The following is a 24245-nucleotide window of genomic DNA, read 5'->3' as shown; positions in this document are numbered from 1 at the left end:
AGGTGAGTTATGATGGAGCCAAAGGGCAGAGCAAAGCTCAAGTGTGAGTACAAAAAGCATGTGCAAGAACTGGAATTTCAGATCGTAGAGCAAGATGCACCAGCAATTCTAGGCAGAGAAGCGTGCACGAAGTTAGGTCTGATAAAACGAGTGTACAAAATGGAAAACAAGGAAAAAACTGGCATCATGAGTGAATACGAAGATGTCTTTATGTGGCTAGGCTGCTCAATCCAGAAGTCGTTCCAGTCATTCACCCACCACGTAAAGTGCCTGTGACATTGAAAGAAAGAATCAAAACTGAACTGAGGGGGCCTGGGTATCTCAGCGAGTAAAGACGTTGACCACCACCCCTGGAGTCACGAGTTTGAATCCGGGGTGGTGCTGAGTGACTCCAGTCAGGCTTCCTAAGCAACCAATTGGTGCGGTTGCTAGGGCGGGTAGAGTCACATGGGGTAACCTCCTTGTGGTCGCTATAATGTGGTTCTCACTCTCGGTGGGGCGTGTGGTCAGTTGTGCGTGGATGCCGCGGAGAATAGCATGAAGCCTCCACACACGCTAGGTCTCCGCGGTAACGCGCTCAACAAGCCACGTGATAAGATGCACAGATTGACGTCTCAGATGCGGAGGCAACTGAGATTCGTCCTCCAACACCCAGATTGAGGCAAGTCACTACGCCACCATGAGGACTTAGAGCACATTGGGAATTGGGCATTCTGAAAAGCGGAGGTAAAAAAACTGAACTGAATAGAATGGAAGACCTAGGTGTCATTGTGAAGCAGTCGGAGCCTACAGAATGGGTAAATAGTATGGTCAATGTGATGAAACCTAACAAAATCCGAATCTGCATCGACCCTTAAGATCTCAATGGGGCGATAAAAAGAGAACATTACCCATTACGCACAGTGGAAGAGATTTTAGCAGAAATGCCAAATGCTAAAGTATTCTCAGTTCTGGATGCTAATCATGGAAGTGCAATTGGATGAAGAGCGCTCCAAGCTATGCACATTTAATGAAGGTATCGTTTTCTGAGACTACCATTCGGTGTTTCCTCAGCTCCGGAAGTTTTTCAGAAATGCACAGCCCAAAGGCTGGAAGGCTTAGAAGGGGATGTGAACATTGTAGATGACATTTATACAATTTCTTTAATAATAATTCATGTTCAATCATATCAAATGTTTTGTTTTAGATCGACAAAAATTCCCACCACATATTCCCTTTTTCAATTGCACTGGCTATTTCTTCTACCAATTCTATTAGTGCCGTTTCTGTTGAATACTTTAAGCGAAAACAGTACTATCCATCACTTAATATTTTGAATTTTTCTATAAATTGATCCAACATTGCAACATATAATTTCTGTAATATTTTATATACATTATAATCCTTCATTTCTTTTCCTACAATTTTTTACTATACTCACAATTTCTGTCTCTTCCACTCTACTAAGAAACATAGAGTTAAGGGCCTGGGGAGCTCAGTGGTAAAAGACGCTGACTATCACCCCTGGAGTTCGCTAGTTTGAATCCCAAGGCGTGCTGAGTGACTCCAGCCAGGTCTCCTAAGCAACCAAATTGGCCCGGTTGCTAGAGAGGGTAGAGTCACATGGGGTAACCTCCTCGTGGTCGCTATAATGTGATTCATTCTTGGTGGGGCATGTGATGAGTTGTGCGTGGATGCCGCAGTGGATGGCATGAAGCCTCCACATGCACTATGTCTCCGTGGCAACGTGCTCAACAAGCCATGTGATAAGATGCACAGGTTGATGGTCTTTGATGCAGAGGCAGCTGGGATTCATCCTCTGCCACCCAGATTGAGGTGTACCATGGGTAATGTAGTTGTTTACCATGTCTTCTGCTATCAAACAAGATTTTTAAATAATGAAGTTGAGATCACACTGACTGATGGCTTTGATGAAAGCATATACCATCGGTGAACAACCTTGTACCTCATGGTAGGTCTGTCTTTAAAGGTTTATAATTTATTGTCTAAGGGATAAATGAATGGGAGTTTTACTTCCGGAACCTATTGTCATATTGATAGTCATTTTTTGGGTTTTAGGGTTTGTCGTCATGGGAACAGTGTTGTAAAATTGTCTATATCTTTCCACAGATGCGGTTAGTAAGTGATTTTTTCACACTAAAATCATGTTAACACACATATTGTTTATGTCTTGTGTCTATACTTTTGAAACAGTGAGTATTTTAATGTTTACAGATTGACCCCCATTGACTTCCATTGTAAGTGTCTCACTGGAACACACATTTGTGCTTATTTTTAAAGAAAAGGAGGGACGAGTCTAAATTAATTTTTGTGGTAATCAGCATTAGCTTCACTTGTATTGAACCTGGACGATGGCACCCCCACCCCCCTTTTTCAAAAGTTCAATGTACAAAATATAAAACGCCTCTCAATTAATATTGATCTCTGAGGGTGCTGTGCAGTGATACATACAGCAGGGGCAGAGCAAGGAGTTTTTCTCAGGGGTGGCCTGGCAGGGGCCAGCAATCAGTCTGTAGTGGCACAGAACTTTTCGGAGGGGCGGGGGGGGGGGGATATAGTGACATCTGAGACACAGAGGTGCGGCGACCTTGGTGTGTGCACATGTTAAGACTCCTGTGTGTTGTGGTTGTACAGAGACAGTTCCACCTCTGAAAACTAAATTGTGCCCTAGACAAAAAATGACCAAAGCGGCAGTTGCGAGCGGGGTGGCCAATGGGGTGGCCAGGCTTCGGTCCATGGTGGACACAGCCACCCCTGGCCACCCCTAGCTCCGCCACTGACACACAGAAGCTTGTGAACAGGTGTTTCATGTCATAGCTGATACTATATTGTCTATTACAGCATGTGTGGAACACCGTATTGTGCACTTGGCAAACAGGACCACAACTACTGTACAGGTGCATCTCAATAAATTAGAATGTCGTGGAAAAGTTCATTTATTTCAGTAATTCAACTCAAATTGTGAAACTCGTGTATTAAATAAATTCAATGCACACAGACTGAAGTAGTTTAAGTCTTTGGTTCTTTTAATTGTGATGATTTTGGCTCACATTTAACAAAAACCCACCAATTCACTATCTCAAAAAATTAGAATATGGTGACATGCCAATCAGCTAATCAACTCAAAACACCTGCAAAGGTTTCCTGAGCCTTCAAAATGGTCTCTCAGTTTGGTTCACTAGGCTACACAATCATGGGGAAGACTGCTGATCTGACAGTTGTCCAGAAGACAATCATTGACACCCTTCACAAGGAGGGTAAGCCACAAACATTCATTGCCAAAGAAGCTGGCTGTTCACAGAGTGCTGTATCCAAGCGTGTTAACAGAAAGTTGAGTGGAAGGAAAAAGTGTGGAAGAAAAAGATGCACAACCAACCGAGAGAACCGCAGCCTTATGATTGTCAAGCAAAATCGATTCAAGAATTTGGGTGAACTTCACAAGGAATGGACTGAGGCTGGGGTCAAGGCATCAAGAGCCACCACACACAGACGTGTCAAGGAATTTGGCTACAGTTGTTGTATTCCTCTTGTTAAGCCACTCCTGAACCACAGAAAACGTCAGAGGCGTCTTACCTGGGCTAAGGAGAAGAAGAACTGGACTGTGGCCCAGTGGTCCAAAGTCCTCTTTTCAGATGAGAGCAAGTTTTGTATTTCATTTGGAAACCAAGGTCCTAGAGTCTGGAGGAAGGGTGGAGAAGCTCATAGCCCAAGTTGCTTGAAGTCCAGTGTTAAGTTTCCACAGTCTGTGATGATTTGGGGTGCAATGTCATCTGCTGGTGTTGGTCCATTGTGTTTTTTGAAAACCAAAGTCACTGCACCCGTTTACCAAGACATTTTGGAGCACTTCATGCTTCCTTCTGCTGACCAGCTTTTTAAAGATGCTGATTTCATTTTCCAGCAGGATTTGGCACCTGCCCACACTGCCAAAAGCACCAAAAGTTGGTTAAATGACCATGGTGTTGGTGTGCTTGACTGGCCAGCAAACTCACCAGACCTGAACCCCATAGAGAATCTATGGGGTATTGTCAAGAGGAAAATGAGAAACAAGAGACCAAAAAATGCAGATGAGCTGAAGGCCACTGTCAAAGAAACCTGGGCTTCCATACCACCTCAGCAGTGCCACAAACTGATCACCTCCATGCCACGCCGAATTGAAGCAGTAATTAAAGCAAAAGGAGCCCCTACCAAGTATTGAGTACATATACAGTAAACGAACATACTTTCCAGAAGGCCAACAATTCACTAAAAATGTTTTTTTTATTGGTCTTATGATGTATTCTAATTTGTTGAGATAGTGAATTGGTGGGTTTTTGTTAAATGTGAGCCAAAATCATCACAATTAAAAGAACCAAAGACTTAAACTACTTCAGTCTGTGTGCATTGAATTTATTTAATAAACAAGTTTCACAATTTGAGTTGAATTACTGAAATAAATGAACTTTTCCACGACATTCTAATTTATTGAGATGCACCTGTATGTGTGTTATAATAATGAGCATTTATGCTGCTTGCTGTAATATGAAATGACTGAGACTTATTTTTGGAAAACAGTTTATTCATTTATTTTTAATCAGCAATCATGATTTTAATTCAAATTGCGTAATTGTTTATTTGATTATTAGTAATCAACATATTATTGCTTAATATGGGTTGAGCATGAGGGAGCAGCCTTCCAAATTTAAAACCAGTTGAAACATGTAGAAACATTTTTAACAGAAAATAAGTGCAAACATAACCAATCTTTGATAATGTCACATATTGCAGAAAAAATAATGCTGATTTATGTTAAAAGATGATAGAAAAAGGTATAGAAATTAATCATTATTTCTTGTAAAATGACCACATATAGCTGATCGGTTTAGCCAATATTCAGATTGTCATTAGCTGTGTATTAAGCATATAGACACATTAAGTCATGGTTCTATTGGCTGCCGCACGAATCTCTTCCACCAGTTTGTCTTTGTTATTTGTGATGTTTTTCCCAGCAACCTCCATGAGCTCAATGATCATGTCATAACTGTACGGCCCTTGAAAAGTGCAATATTTCTTCCTCCATTCCTCAATTTTATCTGGTAAAACAATAACACACAATCAGAACACAGTTGATTTTTTTTTCTTTTTTTTTTTTCTATTTTTATGACTCCAGATTGTGATTGAAAATTTTAACTTGCCTCCACAGTTGACGGTATTAAAGAGTGGAATGTGTATCACGGTTGGAGCATTCCCTTTGCCTTTAAACACATAGAAGTCCTGCGGGTTTTTACTGTCCTCATTTGGCATGATGATTTCTGGGAAAGGGATGTTTAGTTCCTTACATTTCTTAGCAGTTTCCATCACTGTCTGCGGTGAAAGAGCATTACAGCATAATTTGGTGCTTAAAGGAAAAGTTCATTTAAAAAAAATTTAAACTGTCATAATTTACTCACTCACGTGTCATTCCAAACGCATGACTTCCTTCCATAAAACACGAAAGAAGATGCTTCAGCCAGAATGAATGAAGAATGCATTTCTTCAAGTGAATGAAATTCACTTGACTGTTTCTAAGTATATTTTTTTAATAATACATTTGATTGGGGACCTGGGTAGCTCAGCGAGTAAAGATGCTAACTACCACCCCTGGAGTTTGCTAGCTCGCTAGTTCAAATCCCAGGGTGTGCTGAGTGACTCAAGCCAGGTCTCTTAAGCAACCAAATTGGCCCGGTTGCTAGGGAGGGTAGAGTCACATGGGGTAACCTCCTCGTGGTCGTGATTAGTGGTTCTCGCTCTCAATGGGGCGTGTGGTAAGTTGTGCGTGGATCGTGGAGAGTAGCATGAGCCTCCACATGCTGTGAGTCTCCGCGGTGTCATGCACAACGAGTCACGTGATAAGATGCACGGATTGACGGTCTCAGAAGTGGAGGCAACTGAGACTTGTCCTCCGCCACCCGGATTGAGGCGAGTAACCGCGCCACCATGAGGACCTACTGAGCAGTGGGAATTGGGCATTCCAGATTGGGAGAAAAAGGGGATAAAATATATCTGATTGTTAAATATGTCAAATTAATATGTAATATGTAAAGCTAATATGTAAAAGTCATGGCAGGTCATGAAGTAGATTAATTCAACTTAAAATCAATGCAAACTTATTTAAGTTTTGCAAACACATCAATTTTTACAGTATTAATCAATAATAAATAATAATAATAAAATGTAACAATGTTTAAAAATGTTACCTATAGAAATTTGTATTGAATTTTTTTCACTATATTTAATACATTTTCATTTTATGGACCATGGTGTAAGAACACTTCATTTGCAGGTATGCTCTAATTTGCTCAATATATTAAACAATTATTTTTAAAATCTATTTTCATGAAGTTTTCTAAAAACAATGTGGTGGACCATTTCTGATGCTGTACAGCAAAAACAAAATCTTTTGATGGCTATGTTAATTTTGTTTTTTAGAGAGAAATGTTATGTCTATAAGTTAAAAATGTTATTCTACCTATTATGGATTAAATAGGCATACATGGTATAAATGTGTTTTTATTTGTCACAAAATGTGTCTTGGACTAATGAAATTGTGTATATGACTGTTGAATTTCTTTGAATTGCAATTCAGTACATTCCACTTCCTATCATTCCAATTCAACTTCCTGTGGGGCGTGGCCAATTCAATTCAAATTCCAACTCATGAATTGAAAGGGAGTTTATTCTGAAATTCTGAATTTTGCACAACCCTGAGTTTCGGCAGAATGTTCACGTAGTTTTTGTCTATACAATAAAAGCACACAGTGAGGAGGGGCTCTCAAGCTCCAAAAACAGCCTGATCTCATGAAATTTACATGAGCATTGCAACATTTTTGCAAAACTGAAATTATGTGCTTCATTAAACGTTTGGCTGCAGTTTCACAGTGAAATGTCCAGCGGGGGGCGCCAAAACCGAGTGAAATGAGGTGTATAATCAGATAAGGTTTTTAAGGTGAATATTAGATGGAGGTTTAATTAAGTAAAACATACCCCCCAAACCTAAAACTTTACCCTAAACCAAACCAATAATACAACGAGAGTTTAACAAAACAGATATCCTTACCCTAAACCAACACCTAAACCTAACCGATAGTGTTTTAAAATGCAATTTGAAATGAAAAGCACATTTTCAGAAGCAACCACATCATTCCGTGTCGCTTCTATGGCACATTCACCGCGGTCGACGAGTTTAAAGTCCATCACTATATCAGGTGAGCTACCACGCAAGCTAATCACATTGGAATAAGTGTATAAATGTAGGTAAGACTGTAATACAAGCATTAAAATGTGTTGTTTTTCAAATCATGCGTTATAGTAAAAGTGTTTTGTAAGGGAGTTCAGTGGAAAGGAGGAGGCGAGAACCGGCTTGACAACTTAAATAATAATTTAATAAACAACTTAAACAAAACACACAACTATAAACACACAGTACAGCTGTCTGTCATTCTCTCTCTCTCGAACTGTCGTCCCCGGCCGCCTTTATCCCTCGCGCGCCCCATCAGGCTGATTGGGGACCGGGTGTGTCTCATTCCAGCCCGACCCCGCCCTCCTCGGCTCTACATGTTTCAATATCATAACATAGCAGCGTGTGAGGAACTGAGTGAAACATAAGTGTTTATAAACTCATAATCAGGAAGTTATAATTGTATTTTTGTGACAATTAATAAAATGCCCAGTTGTTGTAGTGTTTCTAAAGTTCATTTCACCAGGAAATTGTATTGAAATGTAGAAAGTGGTGTAAGGCTGGCACCAGGATGTCTACACCCAAAGACCAGGATCAGGATCTCCACCTGAGACAACACAATCTACTGATTAATGACCATAAAATGCAAATCTCACTCACATCTGTCCTCCTCTCTTACATATCTCACCTCAGGTCATTTTAGAGTCACCAAAAACTAAGTTATGACTTATCCTGTTCTGTAATGTAAAAGGTTTTCTGATCATACATGTTTGGTATCATTCAAGAGGTCTCAGTGCAACTGGTAAAACGGTCTCATTCCTTTTCAGCAAAGTCAAATCACAAGTAAGATTTAAGAACTTAGTAAAATACTGTATTCTATCAGAGGCACGACTCCTCCCAGATCCCTCACAGGAACCATCAGGTTAGGCGCATTCTTTGTAAACATCAAACGACCTACTCAATCACAAGTTTCGAAGGTCTACTTACAACCTCCTAAATTGTAAATCAGTTCCTGAATACCACCAAACAAACACATCTGAAATAACAATAGAATTGTTTGGTATTTAAGGAAGGTTGGCAAGGAATTCAGGGAGTCTGTAGTCAGATATCCCACACTGTTACTGTGTGCAGTTTTCTATTTGCCAGGTATGTTTCTTTGAGTTGTCTTTTGTTTTTAGGAATGTCTGTTTATTCTGATCATATGTGAAATTGGGTTTGATTGAATTCTTGTAACAATGTTTTATATCCTACCTGGCATATAAATTGTTATTATTTGATTTATTCTGAATTCTTCCGAAATCATTTGTGACTGGTAGATTGTGTTAAGATCCTGTTTGTTACTGCATGTCTGACCACAAGCATGTGAGCGAACATGCCTGATGAAATGGAAAACCGTTGTGGTACATATATAGCAACTTGTTGGTAGCATACTTTTTTGAATTGTCTACAATTGGACGTTGTAGAACAAAACGTCCATGTATCTTCAAGTAATATTTACCACAGACCTTATTTTACGTATACATCCAAACTGCCATTATAAAAACCTGTAGGAAAATCCCAAAGGAACCCATGGCTCGAAAATGCTAATTCTCTTCCGGGTTTTTAGACTACAACCTGAACAGCTCTACAGGCTAATCAATGTGCGTTGAACTACTGAAAGTCAAACGGCACAAAAAGAGTATATGTATTTTTTTTTTCATTATCTGAAAGGTCCTGCAACTCATAGTCTGAAGCGACTTATTTTATGCTTTTAAAATTCAGTAAATGATGGAAAATTGTTGGTCATTATGAACTGTCTAATGGAAAAAGGCAGCATGAAGATTCTTCAACATTTCTCCTTTTGTGTTCCATGGAAGAAAGAAAACAACATGAGAGTGAGTAAATGTTGACATCATTTTTTATATTTGGTCGAGCTATCCCTTTAAATGGGCTTTTATGAGAGATTGTGTGTAAAATACCATGAAAGGATCGCCTTCGCTGAAATCCAGAGAAATTATGAGATTAATGTGTCTCTCTTTTCTCAGCACTGAGAAGAACGGTGAGTTGAGCAACAGTCCAGCGTCCTCATAGTCTCTTGTCTCACTTTTCCGCAGAACAGTGGGCACTGATTCATCTGACAGAGTATTAGTGTGCAATGGCATGAGTTCCTTTATTATTTACACAGAATTGCCAGTTATTGTCAGGTTCATGCTCACCTGTCATGTTGTGGAGAAAGTTATATTTCCTGCCCCAAATCCAATCAGCCATGCATCTACAAATGTGTATCCAACAATCTATTTAGAAAAACAGAAACAAAACCAAATACGTGCAAAATGAAGGTTCTTTAATGGTTCTTAGTATCATGACCAAGTTACCATGATCCAGTTTTTGTCAACAGTTTATGTTGTGTTTTGTATGCTGGTTAAGCTGGTCTTTTTATCAGGGTGCCACTGGACTGATAAAATAATGTAAAACTACCCATATGAGTGTAACTGGTACTACTTGAAGTGCTCCAAGCAGGATTTGAACCAGGGTCTCTGGCATGGGAGGCAGGCATGCTAACAAGGAGGCTAAAGGCTACAGCCCCTTGCATCAGTTGCTAGTGCGCCTCTTGAAGCAAGGGGGGTGCGATTTTACACACTGCACAGCTACCAACCAGCTGGCTACCATTACACTTACCCCCCTAAACCTCACTCGCATTGGGGTCAAGGCACCACTGTCACCAGTCCTGCTCGACCCGCTCCAAGCGGGCGTGCTAATGAGGAGGCTAAAGGCTACAGCCCCTTGCATCAGTCGCTAGTGCGCCTCTTGAGGCCAGGGGGGTGAGATTTTACACACTGCACAGCTACCAACCAGCTGGCTACCGTTACACGGGCATTCCAGACAGAGAACAACAACCATTTTAACTGTTAGTTGGAGTAAAAATTAGTTCAGGCTCAACTTGTGCAGTTGTTGGCAGTCATAATAACTTGAAGTAGTTTATGATATCAGTGTAACTAATCTGAGTTCATAGCTTCACGTCAGGCACGGGTCAGGCGCTGTCATAAAACGGCCATCGCGACTCTGTAAAGTATTCACACTATAGAGTCACGTTTTTTTTATTTGCCAATTTTTACAAATTTAATATGATGAAAATCACATTATCGGTTAAGAAAATACACTGATGCGAGTGAAAACACTGGAGACTGGAAGACGAAAACAGGCTTCCGTAATGAATACTGGAACACTTCTGAATTCAGGAAAATGGTGGATAGAAAGAGAAATTATTTCTCAGTTTGAGGAGGTGAACAGCTCTGAGTATAGAATCTCTGAGCTGTCATCTCATAATATCCCTACACGACGTGAAAGCAGCATAAATGTAAATAGCATATCTCAGTTACAGCTATTAAGAGATTAAAATGTTTTGCTGAATAAAAATTGTTTACATTAATCTGACTGGAAAATTAAAATTTAAATACATAGTATATGTCATATTAGAGACAGATCAACTCACCAAATGGCCAGAAACGGAACCGTTTACTCAAATTTTTGCATACATCCTCTGTGTAGATCTTCATATACAGTTTTGCGGCCACCTTATCAGTGATATTGAGGGTTTTGGCTTCAAAAATCAGCTGACGTTTGCCTCCAGAAAGTCCTATAAAAAGCAGAGAATATGTACATTATTTTTGTAGAAACATCAAAAATAGGTTTGTGCTTGGATTTGATTTTTTCTTATCTGACAGCATACATTTTTTACTTTAGGCAGTGTTTCATATTTCAAAATAAAAGTATTCTTCTCAAATCAGTGTCAATAAACAAACAGATTGCCACTGTGACAACTTACCTCATATCTTAACGGGTACTCAATGAACGGTATGTTTTCTACCAGGGCAATGTTCAATAACTGTTTAGTAGTCAAGACTTTAAAGTTTATGTCTTCACAGAAATTGACTTTTAAAGAAGTATTCACTGGAGAACAGTGTGACAACTCACTCCATAGAGTCTCCTTTATGTGAATTACAGCACACAAAAACATTACCTGTCAGCTTTGCTCTTATGGCTTCATCGTGAGGAGACGGGTCAATGCCATTCAAAACATTCAGATTCATGTCCACAAGATGCATGAGCACCTGGTAGCCATCGTCCACAGGTGGAGATTCTGGATCTTTCGAAGAAAACACACATTAAACAAACATGAACACACTGCAGAATGTCTTGAATGCAAGTGCTTTTTCTCCTGTCAGATTTATTATATCTTCTGATATCTGGTGTTTTCCCACAACCAGAAGCAAACATACATGCATGATGAATTCATCGATGTATAATTATTAAATAATTGTTCTTTGTACAGCTTGGTCTCATGAAATTTACGTGCGCATTGTAACGTTTTTGCAAAACTGAAATTATGTGCTTCATTAAACGTTTAAATGAAATGTCCAACCTAAAACTTTACCCTAAACCACCAAGAGTGTCTTAAAAGATAAATGAGAGTTTAACAAAACAGACATCGTTACCTGATCGTCCAATCTAAAGTCCAGCATTCTATCAGATGAGCTACCAGTGGTTTAGAAACAAGTGTGTAGGCTTATGTAATTTTTTTGTAATGTGTCGTTAATTATTGATCTGTTCAGTCTTGCTGCTATGGTTACCTCCTAGGCGAACACAACAGTTGTTTGCGAGACGTGAGTGTCTATCTGGTATCTGCATGCAGTTGGCAGGCATTCAGTTCCATTATCATTATACATCGATAAGACATCTAAGTACAGTGTATTTTCATTTTCTAGTGTCTACCATCAAATCGTGCCCCAGTATTTTTTAAAGTATCCCCCCAAAAAACGCAGTCCGCAACTCTATCATTTTAATTCGCCACTGCATTTTCAAAATAGCCCGATTTGGCATGAAAACCCCCACCCTGGCACTGGGTACCCGTACCCCAGTGATATGTAAAGTACCCCCAGGTGGTACGCAACACGACCCTGGAAATTGACGATCCTGAAAATAAAAAATAAAATCTTTCTTTGTTTTGATTTTGTATTTTTATGTATTCACTATTTACAATGGTAGATTATTATATCAATACTATTTTTATTAAATTATTTATATTCAATTGAAAAAGGTACAAAAATATACAAATTAAAACGAGAGTGGCCAAAGGGCCATGTTTTGATTTTCTTGTCTTTTATTTTGTAGTTTAGTTTATGTTTCCTTGTTCCTGCTTCTTGTCATGTGTTTTCCTGGTCTTGTCATGTGACCTTTGTGTTTCATTTGTCTTATGTTGTTATCAGTTCAGTTCTGTCATTGGTCGTTAGGTTATTCATTCAGTCTTGTGATTGGTTATCTTGTAACCCTAGTCTGTGTATTTAAACCCTCTTGTTTGGCTATGTTCTTTGTCAGGTATTGTTTGTTGTAAGGTTGTCCTAAGTCAAGTCATTAGTCTTATTCTGGTCTAGTTAAGTTTATGTTTATGTTTTGTTTTCACATTGGAGTTCTTTCACTTTTGGATTTCACGTTCTGGAATACATTCACTTGTGAATAAACTGCACTTTGGTTCCTCACATCATCTTCGTCGTCTGCTCTTGTCTTCATTCTGCTCTGCCTATCTCAACGTTCCAGACTGCCTGACCGACAATGATGAATCCAGCAGTTCAACTAATTCGTCTTCGTAGGGGAAATCTGAGAATTATGTGGAGGACATTTGCGCATTGGCCAGTGAGGTAAATTAATGATGTGGCTCTCAAAGACTTTTTCTGTGCTGGCTTAAATGAGCCCCTTTATTGTCTGATGCTGGGGGGCAGAATTCATTGGACTTTGGCTGTGTATACTGACTTTGCTTTTTGACTGAGTGACTCAGCCTTCACTGTGGGAGTGGCTAATGAGGAACACAGCACTCCTACAGTGACCACCACATCCGAGTCCTCAGTCGCACTGACCTCGCCTCCATCCGAATCCCCCATGTCAGAGTCCACTGCCATGATCACCACGCCTGCCACAGTCCACGAGCCAGCGCCCACGCCTGGCACCATCCATGAGCCAGCACCCATGCCTGCTGCCATCCCAGAGCCAGCGACTGAAGCCTACCGCCGTCCCAGAGCCAGCGCCTAAAGCCTGCCGTCGTCCCAGAGCCAGGGCCTGAACCCTTCCGCCATCCCGGAGCCAGTGCCTGAAGCCTGCCGCCGTCCCAGAGCCAGCGCCTGAAGTCTTCCGCCGTCCCAGAGCCAGCGCCTGAAGCCTGCCGCCGTCCCGGAGCCAGCGCCTGAAGCCCGCCGCTGTCCCGGAGCCAGCGACTGAAGCCTGCCGCCGTTCCAGAGCCAGCGCCTGAAGTCTACCGCCGTCCCAGAGCCAGCGCCTGAAGCCTGCCGCCGTCCCAGAGCCAGCGCCTGAAGCCTGCCGCCATCCCAGAGCCAGCGCTTGCCACATCAAGCCATGTCATTACGCCTGCCACGTCATGCCATGTCGCCATGTCTGTCTCGGCGTCTCTGGCCACCTTGACCAGTGCGTCCCCGGTCACCCCCTGGTCTCTTGCCAGATCCGCTCTGATCTCCTGGCCTCCTGCCGGATTCGCCCTGGTTTCCTGGCCATCCACTTGGTCCGCCCTGGTTTTTTGGCTGTCCACCCTTGTTTCCTGGCCATCTGCCAGATCCACCATGGTCTCCAGCCACCTCGTCTGTACTACCCTGGTCTCCAGGCCCTCCACCTGCTCCACCCTGTTCTCCGGGTCCTCCGCCAGCTCTGCCCTGATCGCCTGGTCCGCTCTGGTCTTCAGGTCCTCCGCCAGCTCCGCCCTGGTAACCTGGACCGCCTTTGTCTCCAGGCTCTCAGCCTGCTCCACCCTGGCCCTCTGGTCCCCCGTGGTCTCCAGGAATTGTTTGTTGGAATGTTGTAGTCAAGTCAAGTCAGGTCTGGTCTGGTCTGGTCTAGTTAAGTTCATGTTTATGTTTTGTTTTGTTTTCACATTGGAGTTCTTTCATGATTGGATTTCACATTATGAAATATATTCACTTGTAAATACACTGCACTTGGATTCCTCACATCATCTTCGTTGTCTGCTCTCGGCTTCATCCTGCTCTGCCTACCTCGATGTTACAAAGGGCCTGGTATTATTGTATTTGCGGTCAAAGTAAGTATAGATATTAAATTTTTAATGAAGGCTATAGAGTGCAACAGTCTGGTTCCGGGAGAAAAAAATCACATTAATTTCTTCCATAGATTTTCAACGATAATTTATAAAGCTTTTCAAACAGACAGACCATGAGCTCCCAGGTTGTACATCGATGGTATATACTTCTGTTGAAGCTATCAGTCTGCGTTATTACCAGCAAAGCGTCATGGGACTCAGGAATGTTGTGGATAACAAAGCCTGTAATGTTGTGAGCTGGTTGGTTTGGTTCATGCTTTACAACTCTGAAATGAAATCCCTGTGGAAAAAATGACTTCCAGAACCAAGACGGTTGAAAAATTGGGCAGGCATTGTTGTGCTCTGTAGAGGCCTGCTTTTGACTCAAACACTGGAAGCAGCATTACACTTTGAGCATGTTATAAATATAATGTAATCAATCTGACAGGAATTTCAAGCACTTCCTGACATATGGGAGGATTATTAAGATTTTGTTTTAAGATTTAACGTCTAATATTTCAGTTTTGAAGGTTTATAAGGCTACATTGCTCAAAATTCCAAAATATGTATTTATAAGTGAGATGAATTTGGAATTGCCCCTTAGAATTGTGCAGCTGAAGACCTGCATATTGGATGAATGGGGGAATATTCAGCTTGATAAACATAATAATAATAATACGTTTAATTTGTATAGCACCTTTCCAGAGCTCAAGGAATGCCTCACATTAATGATATGATACAATAATACTTAGACTTAACAAACTTGCGTCTACAGTGTCAAAATGCTCAATAAGTGTTATTAGAAGAAGTGATGATGTTACACAGTGGAAAACACTTGACTGTCCCAACTTTTTTGGAGTGTGTTGCAATCATCTGAATGTATATTTTGTTTTTTATTTTTTAAATTTACAAGAGAAGTTACAAATCACCCCTTTTTGTTTTTATTAACATTTTCCATACTGTCCCAACTCTTTTGTAATTGGGGCTGTATATTTTTGCATCTTTGTTGTTTGCGAACAAGTGTTGTTTTCTGTTGTAAAGGTCAGCATTACAATACATGTCATGTGACTAAGCCATAATGTGTAAAATTGTCGTGACGGACAGATGGGTTGAAATTGTGTAAAACTGTGCAAAATTAAAAGAGCTTTTTCATTTTGGCAGAGTAAAACTTTTAATTTGCCAGCAGAAACCTTGAATAAATTACTTGCTTAACCATTAAAAATGAATGAAGAGCCAACTGTTACATGTGTTTAATTTGTCAATACATAAAAGCAATAAGAAATATGTTACCTTTCAGCATTTCCTCAAACTCTTTTGTAGAGTTGACAGGAAAAAATATATCTGGGGTGGAGGAGTACAAATGAGTTCACATGATAATAAATTACTTTTGCATATTAACAGAATACAATCCACAGAACAAATGGGACAGAGACACTAGTGCTACCTTTTATCTTTTGCCAAAAGAATTTCAAAATCTCCTCTTCATCAGCAAGAGCGCTGCCACACAGAGCTACAAAAGAACACAAGGAGGAAGTTTATCAAATTTATTTTGCCAATGCCAAACACAAAAAGTGTAATCTGATCTGAAACATATGCGTCATTTATGGACATATTTACCATGGCCGATTGTGTCCTCACTACTTTATAAAATAGCTTACATGTTGCTGACCAAATCTATGCCCCATGCAGATTTCCCATACCGCAAGAGGACACGACGGACAATGTTACTACAGATGCTTGTCAGGTAAACATAGTTTAAGCATATAGAAAAGCATAAAGAACTCCAGGGGTAGATCCTAGTTCCTTTTTCTTTAATCTCTTTATATTTTGTGCATATACGTGTCTAATGCACGTGTGTATCCTGCAGTTAAGACAGGACAACCCTAATTGTTATCATATAGTATATGGTTTCAATCAAAGTTTTATAGTCATCATATTATGAGGTTACACACTGTGGACAAAATCATTTGGAACCCATGTTACAAGCATTTGAACATTACAAATAATACACACCCATTTGTTTTGTATTGTGTACAAACTAGTCATTGTACAGAGTACAATAATTATTAAAGGAATATTATGGGTTCAACACAAGTTCAGCTCAGTCGACAGTATTTGTGGCATAATGCTGATTACCACAAAAATACATTTCGACTCATCCCTCCTTTTCTTTAATAAAAGCACAAATGTGTGTTCCAGTGAGACACTTACAATGGAAGTCAATGGGGTCAATCTGTAAACATTAAAATACTCACTGTTTCAAAAGTATAGACACAAGACATAAACAATATGTGTGTTAACATGATTTTACTGTGAGAAAATCACTTACTAACCGCATCTGTGGAAAGTTATAGACAATTTAACAACTTTGTTGCCATGTGGTAATCAACATTATGCCACAAATGTTGTTGATTGAGCTTCACTTGTATTGAACCCAGAATGTTCCTTTAAGACAGTCCTTTAACAGAGTTTGTTACCTTGTAGGTACAGCATGTCCATTTCAGGCTGTTTCTTAATTTCTGAGCCCTTTTCAAACTGACTGCCCAACTTCGAGACGTCCACAAACGCTCCAATGAGGGAATAACCCGCTTCATGAGGAGTGGCCTCAAACCAGGCGTCTGCAGACAGATAACTCATCCAGTCAAATGCCCACATTTCTTTCCCACACACACACAGACACACATAGACACACACACACACAGACACACACACACACACACAGACACACACACACACACACAGACACACAGAGACACACAGACACACACACACACACACACACACACACACACAGAGACAGACACAGAGACACACACACACACACACACACACACACACACAGACACACACACACAGAGACACACACAGACACACACACACACACACACACAGAGACACACACACACACAGACACACACACAGAGACACACACAGACACAGAGACACACACACAGACACACACACACACACACACACACACAGACACACACACACAGACACACACACACACACACACACACAGACACACACACACAGACAGACACACACAGACACACACACAGAGACACACACAGACACACACACACACACAGACACACACACAGACACACACACACACACACACACAGAGACACACAGAGACACACACACACACACAGACACACCCAGACACACAGACACACACACACACACACACAGACACACCCAGACACACAGACACACACACACACACACCCAGACACACAGACACACACACACACACACACCCAGACACACACACACACCCACACCCAGACACAGAGACACACACAAACACACACACACACAGAGACACACCCAGACACCCAGACACAGAGACACACACAAACACACACACACACACAGAGACACACCCAGACACCCAGACACAGAGACACACACAAACACACACACACACAGAGACACACCCAGACACCCAGACACAGAGACACACACAAACACACACACACACAGAGACACACCCAGACACCCAGACACAGAGACACACACAAACACACACACACACACAGAGACACACCCAGACACCCAGACACAGAGACACACACAAACACACACACACACACAGAGACACACCCAGACACCCAGACACACACACACACACACCTCCTTTGTGCTGTTTGCATTGCTTGTCGATCACTGTGTAGATGGGATACGGGTCTTTACGGTTCTGGCCGCTTTTCTCTGAGAGTGTGTGTTCGTCTATCTGAAGAGAAAACCAAGGACAGCTGTTACACACTGAACGCTTTCAGTCACAAACAAGTTCAAATGATGAAACTTACTCAACATGCTCTCAGTAAAGTTCTCTTTCTACTTGAGAAAAAGAAGTGTGATCGTTTTCCTTTGAGTAATTTTCACCAAAGTTAGAGTTTTGATACCTTTTTAAATTAAATTCATTTTAGTTTCATTTAGGTTGTTGGTTCAAAAATGAAAATGAACTGAATTTAATCTTTAAAATACTTAATTATGTAATTATGATCAGTTCATCAATAGCTAGGGGGGTTACTTGGTGGTCCAAAATCAATAAACTAATAAAAAAAATACAACACAGCTTTTAAGACTGAATGCGACCACTTTTACCAGCATAAAAATCATAAATCTTGTAAGTCATGAATTGTATTATGAATTGTTACAGACCTCTTTCACATATGAAGTGACGACAATCACTGCCCAGACGTCTGTCAAACTGAACTTGTCTTTCTCATAAAAATAAGTCTTCAGTTTGGAAAACGCTTCACTCCAGCTAACTCTGTTACCACTGAGTCTCTGGACAATCTTTTGTTTCACTGCCTCTAGATTGCTGGACCAGTCCGGTTCTTGGTATAAGGACGCCATGCACCTGATAGAAAGAAAATCCTGCTTATAGTTCATCTCATTTCTGACATTCCAACATGAGCTCACGGATATTCTTACATATAGTTTGGTTCTAGCAAACGTACATTTGCTTATGTTTGCTTAGACACTGTAATGCACAATATTGTCAGCATCTTAAAATAGCCCAACCCAAGCACTTTATATAAAACGTTTTATAGAAGCTTATAGTTTCATGTGGGGTGTCAGGTACTTTAACAGATTCCTTCCACTGTTTAATGCAACTGAGAGATGTTTAACCCCAGCTCATAACTTACATTTTACTTATTTATTCTTATCAGTAAATATTATAAACTCAAAGTCATGCAATTGTCATTTTTCAAAATGTTTTGTTACTTCAAATATGCAAGTGCATGCACACATATGCGTGTTACCTGCCAGATTTACCTTGTAAATTCAACCATGTTTGAAATCTTACATGTAACACAAAGTAATGGGATTATAACAACGAGTTTGGTTTATTTGCTATCATTTAAATTAATGATTTAAATTGTCCTACATTAAAATGTTGTTCTTTTGCTTTGATAATATGAAAAGTAATATGCAGTTTAAATTGCTATATATAAATTGATTTATATTGCTAAATATTTTTATAATGTTTTGTATTAAATTATGAATGAATGGTGTCATGCTGCTCTGATGTAATATCCTTGCAGGCTCACTATTGGCTGATTCCTTGGTTTAGGGTGGCTATTTTCGGTAGACATCAATGTAGTCCTTACTTCCTACACTTAAGTGTCATCTCAGTCAGCACTTAAAAATCAGGCTTAGACTTTGCTGAAAGTTACCTTTAGCATCTTTATAAAAATCTCCTACTCTTACACAAGGCCTATTTTTGCTAAGAATGTTTTGGCACTTAAGTCAAAGCTTTAGACTATTATTAAGAGCTTGTCTGAGAAGTTTTATCCATACGGCCCCAGGCTATCTGTGTGCTTTTGTCTGGGTCAGTACCAGGTAGATCCAGAGACTCCACTCAGATAGAGGAAACAGTCCAGAAGACCTTCTTTGCCGAGTTGATCCAGGGATCCCAGCAAACCCACCATGGCTCGTTCTCCTCCTCCAGAACCCAGCAATGCAATTTTTGGCACCTGCTCATGAAACCCACATACCACAGCTCTCATACACTCAACCACAATCAGCCCTAATGGCATCATTGTTCCGGGAAACTGATGTTGGACTTTGCAGACATCTAGTGTTCCTTTGCCACAACAAAACTTTTAGGTCATTTCAAGAAAGTATAGCCAGACAGAAGTAACAAAGCATAACAAAAGGTTTTCCTGGATGTTTTACCTGACTCCAGCTTATCTTGAGCGTCGTAAGGCATTGTAGAACTATGTCTCTCCTACTGTTTACAAACTCTTCCTCGTTCTTATTCAGAGAGTGGCCGGTTCTCACCGCACTGCTGCAGGAGCCATACACAGACATACAAGTGCTGCAGTGTAACTTTTGAGTTATTCTCACAATTACTGAGATGATTAATTTATATAAATTAATTCTTTATAAATGTATATAAATAAAAAGAGAGAGATGTGGAATCCAATATTCTGACAATCTAAACAGGATTACCTTTTCGGGAGTTTGGATGCACTCATCTATAAAGCAATAGAGTAGACATGAAAGTAAATTTGTATCATTTCAGAACTGTTTAGGGCAAAATCTTATGAAGTACAAGTATTTAGATTACATTACTGACCTTGAGTAATCTAACGGAATACATTACAAATTACATTTTACAGCATGTATTCTGTAATCTGTAGTGGAATACATTTCAAAAGTAACCCTCACAACCCTGTATATATATATATATATATATATACATACACACATACACACACTCTTACATAAGTAGTGCAAATCTAAATACAAATCTGTTATATACAGTGCATACATTTCAATACAAAATACAACATAAATTACAGTCATACCACAACCATAAATTTTAAAACTATTGAGCTTTAAAACATTTAAAAGTTGCTAACAAGTTGCTTTTTGTCAAGCACATAAAGTTAGAATCAAAATAATTTCTCAAAGCAACATCCGTCAAAACAAGAGTTTTCCATTTTCACCATGAATTCATACACTTTTGCTAGTGTGCAGGTCATTGTTATTGTCCACTTTATTTATTTCTTTAGCATTAAAGCTATTATTGGCACTACTGTTTTTACTCAGTTATTTTGACATTAAGCCTTTTAACTGCCCTGTTACTGCTGAAAAGACATTATCTAAAGCTGATGTATGGGGGCTTTAAAGCATACTCACTATTCTTGTATTCTTGTTAAATACTGGGACTTCACCAGCAACACTGTCTTCAGTAACAACCCAACAGCTGTTATCTCTCCAAAAAGAGTGGAAGAAGCTCTTTTATAGGGCTTTGATGTTAAAAGGCTTCATGTCATCCTGAATGTCATCATCAAGAGTGGAGGTGGAGGCCATGAAGAAATGAAACCAGATAAAGAGATTGCACAAGTGCAATAGTGTGTGAAATACTTGGTTACGGTTCCAAGCAACATAGTAGTCGTGACAGTGATGAGACAACACAATTTACATATCTGATATACAAATAATTACTCAACACAATATACAAATAATAACATACACTGTACAGTATACAATACACACAATATAGAATACATAGTATACAATAAATATAATATATATAATAATATATTATTTATATAGTGTTCAATATTAAAGGTGCTGTAAGTGATTTAAGCCATTCTGGAACTTCCATGAGACTGAAGCCCCGTACACACATGCAACGACTTTATCGCTTGATGTCGCTAGTCTCATTTTACATTTACATTTATTCATTTGGCAGACACTTTTATCCAAAGCGACTTAAAAAAGAGGAATACATTACAAGTGAATCATCTTAAGGAGACAGTGGTACGAAAAGTGCTTTATTACAAGTTTCACTAGCATCAGAATAGCATTCAAAACAGATTAAAGTGCAGCTTTAGTGACTGGTTAAGTGCTCATGGAACAGATGTGTTTTTAGCCGTTTTTGAAGACAGAAAGTGAGTCAGCTTCACGGATGGAGTTGGGAAGGTCATTCCACCAACGTGGTACGATGAAGCTGAAAATCCGGGAAAGTGTTTTGGTGCCTCTTTGTGTTGGTACAACAGGGCGACGTTCCTTAGCCGACCGCAGGCTTCTAGTGGGCGCGTAGCTCTGCAGAAATGATTTTAGGTATGCTGGAGCAGACCCAGTGACTGTTCTGTATGCCAGTATCAGAGACTTGAACTTGATACGTGCATCAACCGGCAGCCAGTGAAGAGAGACAAGGAGTGGTGTAACATGAGCTCTCTTTGGTTCATTAAAGACCAGACGTGCTGCTGCATTCTGGATCATTTGCAGGGGTCTAATTGCACATGCAGGGAGGTCTGCAATGAGAGCGTTACAGTAGTCCAGTCTAGATATGACAAGTGACTGAACAAGAAGTTGTGCGGCATGTTCAGAGAGGAAGGGTCTTATCTTCCTGATATTGTAGAGTGTAAATCTACACAATTGTGCTGTCTTTGAGATGTGGTCTGTGAAATTTAGTTTGTTAACGATGGTTACCCCTAGATTTCTGACCATTTTGGAAGGCGTTACTGTAGTTGAACCCAGCTGCACGGTGATGTTGTGTTCAACAGGAGGGTTGGCTGGAAAGACAAGGAGTTCAGTCTTGGCTGAGTTAAGTTGCAGGTGGTGTTCCTTCATCCAGGTCTCTGTACTGTGAAGTCTCTAGTGGCTGTTTCTACTGATGTCGCTGTAACATTATTGGTGGACTGCAAGTCTGGCCATGTCATTTGAAAATCTGAACACAGATGAGGCATTTTGACAATGAAACCAAGATATCACTCTACTTTGACAAGGATTCAGTTTTCTTGTTGAGTTTTTACATAACCTGCAGCACCCTTACGAAAATCGAGAGTTCATGGCAAATTTGCCGCAAACTTGGAGCAAATTCGCCACTGCTAATTTTCACATGCAAATGAGCTTTGCGGCAAACTTGCGGCAAATTGTTCATTGTTGCCAAAGGTTTGCCAGAGTTTCACCACTACTGGCAAAGAGCTGTAAACTTCAGGCAAATATTTGCAGAGAAATAAAGCTCATTTGCATGTGAAAATAACGAGCTGCTAATTTGCGGCTGATTTAGATTTTTTGTAAGGGTGCTCATTGCATGATACCATTAGTAAGATAAACAATCTATTAATGTACAAATCAAACTCACTCAATCTGCTGACAGTTTCTTTTCCATGGTTTTTTAATATATCCATGCATGTGGTTACAGATGAATCAAACAGAACACTGAAATCGCTCACAGAAACTTCTCTCACCTGTACTCGACTCCATTATCTCAAAGGAGAGGGGTGACATGAGCTCCAGTGAACACCATCTTCGCTCCTATTGGTTGTCGCTCCCGAAAGTCGCTCCTCATTTGCATAAAGTTAAATTTTGTCGTGTCACTCGCCAAGGCCACATGTAGTTGCCAGAGGTTGCTGTCGCTCGTGTCGCTGGAAGTCGCCAGCTCTCATTGAATATGAATGAGATCTAGTTGCTTTGTCGCTGAAAGTCACTGCATGTGTGTACAGGGCTTGAGCTGTTGAATTGGACACGCCCCCTCTTTCCAAAATCCTGCCCTTCAAAGATTCTTTTGAGACCATCGCCGAGCAGAAGAGCAGCAGTGTGTCTTCTCATGGTTATCAAACATAACAGTAGCAAAATTGTGCCCTCAACTGACAACTGTTATTAATTTTAATCTGCTGTCAACTACAACAACGCGCAAAATAATTGACAAGCAGAAAGCTCATTAAAGACTTTGAATGGCTGACCAATTTTTGTTTGCGAAGACCAGTGAGATATCTCAGGACCAGCCTGATCTCATTATCATTACGTGACCATGGCAACATTTTCGCAAACAGAATTACCTGCTTTACAATGAGTTTATGCTGCGATTTCCTCCAGTAATCAGACAAGGTTTTTATTAAGGTGAATATAAGATGGATACGTGTCAGCTTGAGTGTTTTGCTGGGCTCAAACCTCAGTCTTCTGAGTTCAAAATCCAACACTCTATCAGGAGAGCTACCACTAGCTAATCACTTTAGAATAAGTGTGTATATGTAGGTGAGTAAATTCATAATCAGCCGTTGTCCTCGTGATTTGTGTGAAAGTGAATCTAGTGTTCATTTTACCAGAAAATTGTGGCGAAATGTAGAACATGGCATATAAAAGTCAGTTTGCAAAATGTAGTTGTAGTAACGTCCATTCTATGAGACCAGGTTGCAAGGTTGCTTTTTTTGCATACCATTGCATAAAAAAATTGCTAACACATTAAACTTACAAGTAACATCTTAGTTACTAATAATGGTTTATAATGGGTTTTCATTTTATTATACTGTTCAAGGTAACTAATAACTCATAAGGAAGAACTCAGTAAGATCTCATTCATTAATGTATTACTGTGACACACACTTAAAGGAATGTTCCGGGTTCAACACAGGTTAAGCTCAATTGAGAGCATTTGTGGCAAAACATATTGATTATCACAGCCTCGTTTCGCAGCCTTCGTTTGCCATATTTTGGAGG

General features: G+C 40.1%; 1 protein-coding gene across 7 annotated transcripts in view; it reads right to left on the bottom strand.

Annotated features, from left to right (window-relative positions):
* Positions 1–4546: 4546 nt before the first annotated feature.
* The window catches only part of LOC127433268 (cytosolic phospholipase A2 gamma-like), a 71788-nt gene continuing 52089 nt past the window's right edge, over positions 4547–24245 (bottom strand). For 5 of the 7 annotated variants that reach the window (XM_051685021.1, XM_051685028.1, XM_051685047.1 and 2 more), the window contains exons 2-15: positions 20241–20266; positions 19965–20076; positions 19626–19762; positions 18441–18642; positions 17910–18009; positions 16745–16885; positions 15712–15777; positions 15558–15608; positions 11193–11318; positions 10665–10808; positions 9388–9465; positions 9151–9305; positions 5172–5340; positions 4547–5069 (exon numbers count right to left, since the gene is read on the bottom strand). In XM_051685021.1, coding sequence (XP_051540981.1) covers positions 4909–5069; positions 5172–5340; positions 9151–9305; positions 9388–9465; positions 10665–10808; positions 11193–11318; positions 15558–15608; positions 15712–15777; positions 16745–16885; positions 17910–18009; positions 18441–18642; positions 19626–19762; positions 19965–20076; positions 20241–20266 — 1668 coding nt within the window. In that variant the 3' untranslated portion in view covers positions 4547–4908. Of the gene's footprint in view, positions 5070–5171; positions 5341–9150; positions 9306–9387; positions 9466–10664; positions 10809–11192; positions 11319–15557; positions 15609–15711; positions 15778–16744; positions 16886–17909; positions 18010–18440; positions 18643–19625; positions 19763–19964; positions 20077–20240; positions 20267–20933; positions 21044–24245 lie in introns of those variants that run through there. The other 2 variants (XM_051685002.1, XM_051685036.1) reach the window with 2 other exon arrangements.

This window comes from Myxocyprinus asiaticus, chromosome 4, assembly GCF_019703515.2.
Source record: "Myxocyprinus asiaticus isolate MX2 ecotype Aquarium Trade chromosome 4, UBuf_Myxa_2, whole genome shotgun sequence".
Lineage (NCBI taxonomy): Eukaryota > Metazoa > Chordata > Actinopteri > Cypriniformes > Catostomidae > Myxocyprinus > Myxocyprinus asiaticus.
This window is presented reverse-complemented; position numbering and strand designations above follow the sequence as displayed.